Genomic DNA, 13653 nt, shown 5'->3' with positions numbered 1-13653 from the left:
CAGGGAGTCACTGAGGGACTGGTCTCAGGGTCATAGAGATGGTAAGGGTCAGGGACAGGGGTCAAACCCCATCTGAACATTTTATTTTTATTTATTCAATTTTTAGTTTATTATTATTGTTCAAGTACAGTTGTCTCCATTTTCACCCCACCTCCTCCACCCCAGCCATCCTAATCTTCAACATTCTGTATTCATGCCCACATCTGAACAGAAAGGTATTTCTACTTTAAAAACCATATTCTTAAGGAAGTCTGTGACCACATGTTGTTTTAAAAAGACTTACTGCATTGTAGATAATTCTTGAGCTCAGCCTTTTGTTACAGCTAATGAATTTGGAGGCCTCTGAATGAAGTATAGATGCAAAGCAGATTTAGTTCATTTTAGAATTCCTACTTAAAAATCTTGTTAATGGTGCAGAATCTACCATCTTGTTTACTTCCTTTTAACCTTTCTGTCATCTGCTGATGTCTGTTAAGCCCCCTTCTCCGTACTGAGAAGGGAGCCCCCATTTTGAGTCACCAATTCCAGGTTCTTAGGAAACAGTTCCAAACAATTCAGAGCACATTTAAATGTAGGGTGGTATTGTTGTCGGAGGCTTGGTTCTTCTTGCCAACCAGTAAAGAATTATAGATCAGCAAGCCTATTTAGCCTGTAAACAAAGTTTATTAGTGATATGTTCTCAGGAAGAGAATAGGCCTAGCTGAGGTGGGTGAGAAAGGCATAGGTGATTGGTCTCTTGGTCCTGAGGATTTATATAATTTGTGGGCTGGGATGAGGGAATAATACATCAGTTTGCTGGGAGAATGGGGTGTGTACTCTTTCAAGAGAGGGTTCGACCTCCTTAACATAAGTATAGGTAGAGGTCTGTTAATTCAGGTTTTTGTCTTGGTCCAGACCACCTCTTGTTATCCTGTTAAAAACAGATACTTGGTGGAAGCAGTTAATCAGTTGTTTATGAACTTTTTCTGAAAGTACTGTGTATCCCCTCCCACCCATACTTCTCCTAAACTTCTACCTAACAGTATCATTATTGATGTTGTGTTGCCATTAATTTCTGCAAGCCAAAAGTACCAAAAACAATCCAAAGACAAATGAGGAAAATGCTGTTTGTAGATCATATTACAGCTCTTGTTTTTTAAAAATATCTTTAACTCAATAAAAAATAGGCAAAGGAAATGAATTGAGGGTTCACCAAAAATGTGCATGATTCTTTAATATGTAAAGATGTTCAACTTTACAATAAGAGAAAGATGAACTCCCTGAGATACTATTTTTTCTCACTTGTGGATCATCTTCATTTTCTGCCACAACAAAGTACCACAGATGGTGTCACAGGTGTGCACAGGTAACCAGGTTCTTAGTGATCAAGGACAAAGAATTGAACCGAACACACAAAGTTTATAGCATAAAGAAAGAGAGAAGATTTATTAAGTGATAATACACTCCACAGGACATGGGAGTGGGCCAAATCAGAGCAGAGAAGGAACACGTGGGCTGAGGGGATTCTATTCTTATAGGGCAGAAGCTCCCTGGCTAGTCTTTGGCGGGCTTTTCCTGCGCAGGGTCAAGGAGTTGGATTTCATAGCTACTGCGCATGTGTGGTTTCCGATGATTTTCTTGATTGGCTACTGGAGAAGGGAGTCCCACAATGTTATTTCATTATAATGATATTCTAATGAATCAGGGGTAGTGTGCAGGTGCATTCCATGATTCAGAGTTATCCCAGAAAACAGGAACAACCCCTTTTAGGGGGTCTTTGTCAGGTATAGATGTTTTCTACCTCAGCCCTGTGGGGCCCCTGGAGTTTCCTTCCTGACTATCTCCTGCCTCAATGGCATAGTTTAAACAACATAAATTAATTTATTTTCCTCGAAATCTGGAGGTTACAAGTCTGAGATTAAGTCAGGGTTGGTTCCCCCTCAGGCCTCTCTCCTTGACTTGTAGTTACATATTTTCTCTGAGTGTCTTCACTGGTCTTACCTCTGTGTGTGTTTGTGTCCTAATATCTTCTTAGAAGGACACCAGTCAGATTGGATTAGGACCCATCCTAATGGCTTCTTTTTAATTTAATCACCTCTTTAAAGATTGGATCTCCAAATCTAGTCACATTTTGAGGTACTGGAGATTAGGACTTCAAAGTACAGATTTGGGGGGGACACAGTTCAGCCCATGACAATAGGGCCCCCAAATAGTTTGAGCTCTGGCTAGGTGGCTTAATTGCTTGGAGCACCATCCCATATACCAAGGAGACATGGGTTCTTTTCCTGGTCAGGGCACATACTTGGGGTATGGGTTTGATCCCTGGTTGGGCTACATATGAGGGGAAGCTAATCGATGTTTCCCCTCACATTGGTGTCTCCCTTTGTCTCTCTACCTTCATCTCTCAAATCAGTAAGCATGTAAAAAATAGTTTGATTACACTGTAGTAAAGGGGAAATTAAGATTCTCATACATTGCTGGAGGTAGTATAAATTGAAGTAATCTCTTTGAAGAGTCATTTGTTGTTATCTGTTAAAATTCAAGTTGTTTGCTTTGACCTAGCAGGATTTGGGAATTCCAGGAATTCCCCAAATGAGAGGTTCTTGCGAGCCAGCTCAGAACTACAACAAAAATGATAAACTTAATGTTGTCACGTAGGGAATGGATTAGTTATGGTTAAAAAGTCCTTTATGGACATGTATTAAATACTCTAATGAAAAGCAAGATACAGAACAGTGTAAAGAATGTTACTATTTGGATATAAGGGTGTTACAGAACAAACAAGGGGGGCCAGGGAAGATATACTATTACTGAAAGAAGCCCCCAGGTCCGTTATGTCCGCCGCCAGAGGAAAGACGTCTCTCAATGCCAGAGATTCATGAAAAGGAAAGGAAATGTTTATTTAATGCTATACAAACTTAAAGTAGTGACCTAATGTCTTTATCAAAAATCCTGAAGTCCTTTAAAACACCCACAAACAGACACAGTCCTTCCTTCCTTCCCCCTTTGCCCAGTCCAGAGTACCGTATCTCTGGAAAGGAAATAGAAATCCATGGCTCAGGCAGTCCTCTGGTTCTTCCTAGTTAGTACTCAATCTCGACTGGGAGACCTCCCTGGGTTCCCGGCACCCTCAGCAGAGTCGCCGGGATCTCTGCTAAAACCGGGTGGTGGTTCCCCTTTCTAAAGCTGCGGGAGCCTCCACTCTGTCAAGGCCGCGTGGTTCTCTCTCTCAGGGCTGCAGGAGTCTCCACTCTGTCAAGGCCGCATGGTTCTCTCTCCAATGGCTGTGATGCTCTCTGCACTTCCACAGCTGCATGGTTCTCCCCCTGCACAATGGCTGCAAGGGGGGTGGGGGTTGCCACTCTGCCAAAGCCGTCTGGCGGTTCTCTGCTAAAGGCGCATGGTGATTCTCTCTCTCAGGGCTGCGGGAGTCTCCACTCTGTCAAGGCCGCGTGGTTCTCTCCCTCAGGGCCTCGGGAGTCTTCACTCTGCTAAAGCTGTGTGGTTCTCTCTCACAGGGCTGCAGGAGTCCTCACTCTACTAAAGCCTTGTGGTTCTCTCCAATGGCTGCTGCATCTGGGTTTAAATCCCCCCACCAATCTTCCTCTGCAGCCCCATTTCTGACTCCTCCCACACTCGGCTTCACATGCCAGAACTCATACCCTTCCAGCTTTACTGGACTGCCATCATGAGTCTGGGCAGGTGTGGCCCCAAGTCCCGGAGCCAATCTTCTCCAAGCTCCCACGCAGGCGCTGTAGCTCGGGGGACCTGCCCCTAGTCACATCTTGGTGGGGAAGTTACTTCCATTCCCCTGGCTCAGAGCATGGCCACAGCTATTTAACACATCTAAGCAACCAGCCAAAGGCTATAAATATGTTAAATGACCACACCAGGGGTTAGCTGCAAGGCTGTTGCTATGCAAAACAGCTCTCAATGGCCCTGCTCCATGTGTCCCTTCCCCCAACCCACACCTGGGGAGTGGGAGTGAGGACATCCAGAAATCCCCTGGACACCTTGAGTTCTGGACCCCATTTCAAATACCCATTTGGGGTCCCCCCTCTTGGCTGCACCCTGTAACAAGGGGAGAGAGAGTGTCTAGGTACATATTTGCATAAAATACTTCTGAGGTTACGTAGGATATGATAACTTGTTGGACATGGAGACTGACCTGGGGGGCAGGGATGGGAGGGAAGATTTTCACTGCATATACTTGAGTATCTTTTACATTTTGATCCTTAACTAATTAAATAAGCCATTTTCTTTCCCTTTTAAGAAAATTGTATTCATGACTTACACTGTTTGAGGTAATTTTTTTAAAAAATGAAATTATTCTGATCAAAATTATTCTCATTTTAATATTGCCTCACAGGCCGCCATTTATAAGATTTTATAAGGGCATTTACATCTGGACAGTGACTGTGTGGTCATTTGGTCATAGAGAACAGGCTAAGGGTATCCCTGGCAGAATAGTAATTATTTTTTCATTCTAGTATAGAATATGTAGGAATCATTGTTTCACTTTTTTTTCCCTCAGAAACTCCTATGCAGAGAAATACTATTTGTTCTGTTAATTTGGCTTTTAGCAGGTTATTTTAAGGCATTTATGAGTGATGATGTTGATAAAGCACTTCCCATGTGTTTAGTAACTTGAACTTTATAAAGTGCTTTAACATTTATTATCTCATTTTATTGTCAGTTGAACTGTGAAGTTTGGAAATGTAGAGATTATTACCTTTTTTTTTTTTTTTTTTTTATGGATGACGAATCCAAAGCTTAGATGTATCATGGTGAATTAGTGATAATCTTTTAGCTGGATGTTTTAGGGTATATGCAAAACTGATTCTGTTAGAATAAGGAGGAAATTATTTGTCAGTGTTTCTGGTATAATAACACTTCATGTTTATCACTGTTGATCATATTGTTTAGTGGTTTTCGATGACTTTGTCTCCTCGAGGTCATTGGAAATTTTGGAGAAACTTTGGGTCATCAGAACTGGAGATGTGTTGTTACTGGCAGGGATGCTGCAGGACACTCTGTAGTGCACCAGACAGTGCACACAAAAAAGGATTATTCCCCAAATTTCAGTAGTGCCAAAGTTGAGAAACATGATGTAGCTAGCTGCATGGCCATTCTTGGATGGAGGATAAGGTGGACTTCTCTCTGAGGGGAGGGGAAGAGTGAGGAGAGATGTTTGGGTCTGGAGAATGAAGTAGGGAGATGGATACCCTAAATCATCTCCTCAGAGGATCAGAGGGAGCTGCTGTGCAGAACCATGCAGGAGTTAGACAGGGTTATATTCCAGGGGCATGGCACAGAGCTTGTGGAAATGAGATGGGGAGACAGATGGCTACGTGCTTGTGATTGGGGTAGTTCACCAAGCCAAAGAGTTTGGAAGTCATAATAGAATTTAATAGAAGCTGTCAGATATTTTTAAACCAGGGTTTTGTTATTTTTTAAGATAAAAGGAGATTGACTCATTCTCTATAATGTTGGGGGAGCATCTTTATGTCAGACCTCTCATATTTGCAACCCCTTACCTCCTTCCCTGTGCTGCCTGTCAGTAGATGGCATTGCCAGGTGTTTGAGTGAGGTCAATGCCGGAACTTGCTTTGACCTTCCTGTGCACCATGGAGTCCTGCCACTTCTGCCTCCCAAGCCTCTGAAGATGAAATCATATTCATCTTTCACCTCTCCCCTTCCCTTTCCGCAGACCATGCAAGAACCATTAACTATTTCCAGCCCTTTCTCACACACATTGAGGGCCTATTCCAAAATGAATATATGCTTTGGTACCCTTCAGTGACTTTTAGGAAAAAGTCTGACATATTTGCCTCCAGTTACTATAAGATCAGCCTTTTTCTGTGGTTTTACTTCAGGTCACTCGCCACCGGGCCCCCTCCTTGTGCCTTCTTTCCCTTAGGTCCTCAGTGCTGCCTGTTCCCTGCATTGCAGCTTCATTTCTGCCATTCTGGTTGCTGACCTGCACTTCTTCCCTTGGTCCCCTTCCTTAGTTTCTCCCCTGATCCCAGTGCCAACTCATCATTCGACTTTATTTTAAGAGATACTTGGTTTTGATTTGAACTGGCAGATCCCTGCTGTACTCTCCCATTGTACCCACTTGTGAGTTATGATTCGTTGGAGGTCGTCTTCAGCTCTAGAACACAAGCTCTCTGTGGGGAAGACAGGTGCTCATGCTGCTTATTGCTGCCTCCTGGTGCTGGCTCCTGGGAGAGGCTGCCCAGTGGCAGCTCATCTTGGAGTGAATGGGGACTAGCCGACTGTCCATGGTAAGAGTCAGTGACATACTGAGTAAGGTTGGAAAGCAAGTGGAGCTTTTCATGGTGCAAATTCCATTCTATTGCTCAGTTAGTAGATTAGTGGTGATGATGGCACTGGGGGCAAAAGTCATAGGACCTAGCCAGGGTACTTAACACATTGTTTGCGGGTAGTTTTTATCACGTGCTCTACTACCAGTCAACGTAAAACGTATAAATACATTTCCCGCATACAATGTGTTAAAAAGCAGTGGCCCAAATAAAGGACCTAACACTGTTTTCTTAGGTGCCCTTGAATCTGGTGGACTTTGTGTTTGTATAGCATTCACACCTCAGTGTGTCTGGTACTAGGAAGCAGCTGGATGAAAATAGAAGTAGGCTGGTCATTTTACTGCATTTCTTCTCCAGGAAGGTGGGGTCTGTACAATGAAGGAGTGGGGTTTTAGCCTTTCAGCTAGGGAGCACTTAGTTTACCACTTGTTCTGCTATTGCTTTAATCCCCCTGTGGTATTAGGGCACCACTGGAAAATGTGTCATCCCTGAAAAGAGGATATAGTATTTTTAAAGGGTATTTTGTTTCCTTAGTGTAGGTAGTTGCTGGGCTAGGCCAGCAGGGATTTAGGAGTATGGAGTGTTGGAATGACAGACAGGGTGTGGTCACTTGCCTCTTCCTGTTCCAGGAAGCAATTTGGTGACACTGGGATCTCCAGAGTCAGCAAAGATTGTTCCCAGGGTGTGCTATGGCACAGCTCCCTGCAGGTCGGGCGTGAGGCGAGGAGAGATTACCTACCTGTTGAAAGTTTATCTTGCTCTCAGCAAGCTTGCCCTTAATGCCCATAAAATAATAAAAAAGATAGGAGCTGGGTCAAACAGCCCCATAAAAAGGGAATGGGAGTAGAAATTTGAAGTTCTAAGTTCCCTTATAGAAAAACAATTTGACCCTGTCCAGTGTGGCTCTGTTGGAGTATCGTCCTGTAACTGAAGTGTTGCAGGTTTGATTCCTGGTCAGGGCACATACCTGGGTTGTAGGTTCAGTCCCTAGTCTAGAAGTGTATGATTTCTTGTCTGGTCATGTATGGGAGGCAAGCAGTCAATACTTCTTTCTCTCATTGATATTTTTCTCTCTTCCTCTCTCTCTAAAAGCAATGAAAATATGTCCTCAGGTAAGGATAAAAAACAAACCTTTCATTAAAAAAATAAAGAAAAACAATTTAAGTTTCCCGTGTCATTGAAAATGGTATTAGGTGTTTCCTGGAGTACTTTATTTCTAGCTATCAGACAAGATGCTTTTGAAATGTTCAGAAGGAGCAACACAAACATTCTCTAGTAGCAGGTGTTACAGAAATCTATCATTGGGCTTATATGTGAAAGGAGAAGAAGGCTGGGGAATATTCCTTCTGATAAGAAGTTCTCTGTAAATCAGAACCAGGAGGTGATTGAGCCCAAGGCAGGTGCTCTTAACTGGATGGATGGTTATTAAGTGAGTAAAATCTTTGTATGGATACAGTGAATTCCAGACATACCATTTAAGTCTTCTGTGCCTTTTCCAATCTAGACCTAAATTGTCTTCATCACATTAGTAGTCAAGGGCATTAAAAAGCTTGAGAAAGTATTCTGTATACAATCAAACTTGGACTTTTTATTTATAACATTATAGAATTGACTTCAGATGTCAGGATTTATTTTAAATTTTAGAAGTTTATTTTACAAGTGCAGAACATGCCTTAGTGCCTCCCTGAAGTGAATACCCAGGAAATATAATTTACCCTTCCTTGACTACAGAGTACCATAGCTAACCTTTCCAGGGATTGAACATGCCAGGCACTGTCCCCTGGCACTTGTTTGTTGTTGGTGGGAAACACAGACAAGTAAACCTAAAATGAAAGTCAGACTAATAGGTGCTAAAGCAGAAGTCTGCACAGCATATGGGGCACATGAGGGTTGTCCTGACAGTGAACTGCTGAGGTGAAAGGCCTGAGAGGCCAGAGTCAGTGTCACTGGAACCATGGATTTGCATGGGTGCCTGGCAGAGGGGCCTTCTTGGGGATATTCTGAAGACTCAAGACACGGTTCCATCCTGAAGGTACTAAAGAGCCTTGGAAAAGTTTTGTTTTTCTATTTTCTCTTGATGCATACAAAAACTACCATAAAATACTGAGTTAGCAATGAATCATGCTGATATAAGTATGCCCATGATTGTAGCTCCCAGGTAGCAGGCCAGAATACCACCAGTGTTGTGCTAGGTTATCTTCTACCAATATTACTGATGGGTTACTTGCCACTGGTGCTGTTATGGTTTATACGTGTCACCAGCTCTTGTTCTGGCACTTAGCTAACCTCTCAATTGGAAGCTTAGAGAGGAAATAATTTTCCTGGCCCCTCAGATAGTAAAGAGGAGTCAGAATCTCAACCCTGGTCTGGCTTATCCCCAAGCCCACATATTCCTGATCACCACATAGGCACTCCCTCTTGGGGAATGGTGCAGATATGTGCTTGCTTGCTTGCTTGTTTGTTTTCAGGGTAGAATCAGTTTGGGATTTATGTCTAAAAAGAGAACTCCAGCCTCATGAAAGACAAAAGGAAAAGACAGTCACAAGTGGCATCTCACCTTCTGGTGAAGGGGGAGCTAAGGGACACAGGTACAAAGCTCAGTAAGCAGGTGCCTGCTTTCCTGGAAAGCTCCCTTGAAGAGAGGACAGTAGCCTTTGGGGGGAGTCTGGAATTGGCTGCCTTCATAAGCAGCTCACATTAGCTGCCATCCACCTTTGCAGTATTGCCTTTCCCTTTGCTCACAGGGACTGAAGGTCAGTCTCTGTACCTCAGAGCTGCAAGACACTAGCAGGCAAGTGACCTGATCCCTTGTGTGCTCTGGCACCTCCTGGCTTACACCCAGGGTGGTACTTGTGTGACAGCTGCTGTCCTTAACTGGCTTTGGGAACTGATTCTCAAACCCTACTGCGCTTCTGGGTCACTAAGTTAGTTTGAGAGGATACCATGCGCTCCCCATCCCCTTACCCCCGTTCGCATCTTCAGAGATTCTGGTTCATGAGGTCTGGAACACGCTGCCTGGAAGAGTCTGATGCCGGGGTCCCAGCCAGACTGTGAAAGCCCTCCTCTGACCTTGTGTAGTTTTTCCTGCGCTTGACTAAACTTTAGACACACTTTTCTTGATGATGTACATGTATATATAAAAATTAATAGTTTCAAAATAACAAAAAGATCCCCTTAGATTATTTAATTTTTGGAGGGGTTTGCTTGTTTTAAAAAAGTAATTTCTATTTTGTTTTTGTAGGATACTAAATTGTGGATAATAATGGAATATCTTGGTGGAGGCTCTGCACTAGATCTAGTAAGTATTAAGTTGGAAGCTGGTACGCATTAAAGCTCTTCTCAGTAAATCTTGGTTTTGAATATAATTCTGTGCTTACCCATTTCTGTTTCTCTCTTTTATGTTCCATGAAAAATGGACCAAACTGTTTCTTATAATATGTATTTTCGCTTCTGATATACTGAAAATTACAGGTCTACTTAATGTTATAAACCACAAAGGCAGTTGGTCAAAATGATGTTCAAAGGAAAGTTAAATAAAATTAATAAGCTATAAACCATTACATTAAAATGGGAAAAGAGACAAAACAGCTGGATAAATGTTATAACTTGCTTTGCTGCTTTCCAATAAATATTCACATTACACAGGGAATTTTCATTTTGTTTTTACTCTTTTAAGAAATGCTACAGGACTGTAGAAAATTATCTCATTTTGTATAATTAGATTTCCTGTTATATTAAGTGAATTTCATTTGTGACATATACGAAGTTGTTTGTGGGGACTTTTTTTCTGACCTTGAATCCTAAGAGCAGCAATTCTCTCTAAATGTTGTGATTTATTCATTCTTAAAGCTACAGTAATTTAACTTCTTTAGTGGTAACTTTCTTGGAGCTTCAAATTGAAATCTGTGAAATTTTAGACATTACAGTTTAAGAAGTTCAGAACTCTCCATTTTAAATAAAATCCCATATGGTATGAGAGTCCCAGCAAACTGCTATCTGCTTTACATATCAGTGGTCCTGGGTGACAAGAACCAGGCTTCCCTTTTTAGAGATCCCTAATCATCTCATTTTTATTGATGATGAAATGGAGACACTAAGGAGATGGGTGCCACATGCAGCCAACAGAGCTGGACTTTGGGCCTCATTGTGACCCGGTATAAAAACCTGTGGCCTTCCCTGACACAATGCTGTCCTTCCCCTCCCTCTGACTTTGTTGTATCTTTATTTGTCTTTTCTCCCTTCTCTGTTGGCTGCCTGCACCCAACTCTCTGAGAATAGGACACACTTTTATAATGGGATACAAGAATTATTTTTTGCATGTTGAAAACTGTTAGTATTTTTTTGAGATGGCCTTCGTTTATAACAGATTTTAAAAAAACAGAATGTTGTCACACAAAACAATTTGATACTATGTAGAGATGTTTGATAAACTTAAAAGATGTATCTGCAATGTGTTTTTAAAAAACGAGATAGCATATTCATTAAGGTTTGGGTTGAGCTGCTGTTGTAGTGGCCCCAGTGTCTCACATAGGTTAGAAATTTATTTCTCTCCCACATGTGGGGGTCAGTGGACTCTAGTCCATGTGATCTTCAGGGTCCTGCACTGGTGGGTGGGTCTACCATCAGTAACCTGTGGCTTTCTATGGTCTTCAGTCATTGTTCTCTCTGGCTGCCAGTGTTTCAAGGCCAAGACCAGGAAGGGAGCATGTGTCACTTCTGCTCATATTCCACTGGGGAGAACTTATTCACATGTGCAGACTTGCTGCTGCAGAGGCTGGTATATGAGGCCTCTTATTGGGTGGCCATGTGCCTGGTTAATAGTCTCTGTTGCAGAGGAAGAAGGAGAGGGAATTAGAAGTCATCTAGAGATGAGGTATAGCCTAAATTTTTTTTCCTGGGAGTCTTTCTTTTGTGAAGATTATTTGAAGATTCCACAGTTCTCTTAATGATAGAGACTACCATATTTATACTGTTTAGAAATGGTGGAGAATGCTAATATGTGACTCCAAGAAGTTAGCTCATCCTGGTCTCACCCACTAGTGAGGATCTCCGTGATGTAGAGAGCAACTGAATACCGTTTATAGTGAATTTTGACACCAAAAAGGTCCTCTCTTTTACCCTCTTCACCCCTGGTGACTAAATTATTGGTGGGTGGTGTTTAGGCCACATTTAAATACATATTTTAATCAGAGAGCCAGTTCTCAAATATCCAGGGGAAGATTTTTCTGTTAGTTTTTCTCAACTCTTCTTATCTCCCCTTGCTAAAGACATGAGGCTGCTCTACTGTTTCTTTCCAAGACTTGATAATAGAAGGAAGGTTAAAGTTCAGCACAAGTCTAGCCAAATGTTACTGATAATTGGCTTGGGACAAAATGTGCTGGAGGAAGAACTGGAACTTACATTCTTTGATATGATTTTGAACAACTGGATTATCCTTCTGTGTTCTGATGTTGTGACTAAGAGCAAATACACCTTTCTTCCTCTTACCCCCAGCTTATGAGAAATAGTGTCTTTTCCTCATTTTGAGTATTAAAATTTCTACTTTGCATGAAAACTCAAAAGTAGATGTGGAGAAGACGGACAGGGAAGGTTCCAGACTGTGCTCTTTGGAACAGTAGTTTCAATGTGTGTTTCTTGAAAATAAGACTCTTGGTCAGATAACTAGGGGAAGTTAGGTTCTGTGGAACAAAGTGTGCAACATGTTGCCTCTGAGGTAATGTTTAGATAGTACCTTAATTAGAATTTGGGATACTTTTTGGCAGGCTAGTTGGTTCAAGCAGTGCGACTGAACATATAACATATACAGGAAGACTACAGTGAGTAGCAGCGCCATTCTCTTACACCTGTGTCCTGAAGGCAAGGGAGCTGAGAAGTGCTACCAGACAAGCCCACTGACCTCACCATCTTTTCTCCAGACTTTGTGGATTTTTGTATAGACCATGTTGGGCTAGTGAGCAGAGGAGACACGGGTCACTAGATGAATCAGAAAGCAGTTCCAGGTGAGAGTAAAGCTGTAGTGAAGCAGGAATTGTGTCTCAGCTGCCCTCTGCCTTGGACCCCATAAACAACTGTGCTATCACTGTTGTCCCAATGAAGGCCATGATACACACAGGAAAGTAGGAGCATTAATCAGAACTCCAGGAGAGCCTTAGTTTTCACTCCTTTTCAAAGAGTGTCTTAGTTTTTATTCCCTTTGGTTTAAAGCACATCTATCTTTTTAAAACTTCGTGAATGTCACAGGATTGTGTGAATTTGAGTTATGATAGCTTTAACTGTGATGTGAATTTGGGTTATAATGTCAAATCTGAAAATGCAATACTGAGAACCATTGTTTAGAAGAAAAATTAATATTAGAATTCTGACCCCCCCACCCCCACCAGTTCCTTTATTAGTTCTTTAGGGAGTGTTCAGTTGTTTTGCTATAATTATTAAGTTGTGGTTGAATTCCTTGCTCTGTAAGTGATGGTGGACTCACCCAATTTGAACTGAGCTTTATAGCCTAATTTTTCCCTTTTAAAATGGGCATGTTTCTTGACATTTCTTCCTTCACCTTTATACAATTGTGGCTATTAAGAAGTCAATATCAACTTCTTTGAGTTTCTCAGAATGAAAGTTTTCAGAGGAAATTATTATCTTATTTGGGATAATATAATAGTAATTTTTGCTTATATATACAAAATACAGCAAAAAAATCTTAATCATCAGGAATTGAGTCCTTTCTGCTGTCTTCCCCATGTTTTAAAATTCAGGCTTAAAAAATTCTGGTGCAGGGGTAGCCTCAGGAAACAGTGGGCTCTCAGGCCTTCTCTTTTGAACTACTTGTGTTTTGATTACCATTACATATGTTAGGACAAGGCCAAGCTGCTTTGTACCCTATCTAGCAAGTGCTGTGAGTTTCTGGGCTTTTGCTTTCTGGACTACAATCTATTATAGCTCAACCTGTAGCCATGGCAGTGCTGACCATGGACTTTCTCACTGCTCCTACTTTAATTCTTAGCCAGCTTCACTTCATTCAGCAAAGTCGTTTTCTCTGGTTCATTATAGCTGTTGTTTTTAGGGACCTTTAAGTAGATTTTAATTGGACAAAAATGCCTGTTCTGGCATAGAGAAGTTTTTCGATTTTAATTATTGTCATCTATTTAACATGAGTATTAACTTTGCTTTATCATTTCAAACTTCTTATAATTATTTAATCCTTTTTTTTTGTTAGTTAGAACCTGGCCCTTTAGATGAAACTCAGATTGCTACTATATTAAGAGAAATACTGAAAGGACTTGATTATTTGCATTCGGAGAAAAAAATTCATAGAGATATTAAAGGTAAGAAAGCATATTGTTTTTATTCCTTT

At 41.5% G+C, this 13653-nt stretch overlaps 1 protein-coding gene across 3 annotated transcripts in view; it reads left to right on the top strand.

Moving 5' to 3' along the window:
- Nucleotides 1-13653, top strand: part of STK24 (serine/threonine kinase 24) — a 130952-nt gene that overhangs the window by 93834 nt on the left and 23465 nt on the right. For all 3 annotated transcript variants that reach the window (XM_045821581.1, XM_045821582.1, XM_045821583.1), the window contains 2 exons: nucleotides 9547-9603; nucleotides 13516-13624. In XM_045821581.1, coding sequence (XP_045677537.1) covers nucleotides 9547-9603; nucleotides 13516-13624 — 166 coding nt within the window. The remainder of the gene's footprint in view (nucleotides 1-9546; nucleotides 9604-13515; nucleotides 13625-13653) is intronic.

Source organism: Phyllostomus hastatus, unplaced genomic scaffold (assembly GCF_019186645.2).
Source record: "Phyllostomus hastatus isolate PE091 unplaced genomic scaffold, TTU_PhHast_1.1 phas_scaffold_46, whole genome shotgun sequence".
In the NCBI taxonomy this organism is placed as follows: Eukaryota; Metazoa; Chordata; class Mammalia; order Chiroptera; family Phyllostomidae; genus Phyllostomus; species Phyllostomus hastatus.
This window is presented reverse-complemented; position numbering and strand designations above follow the sequence as displayed.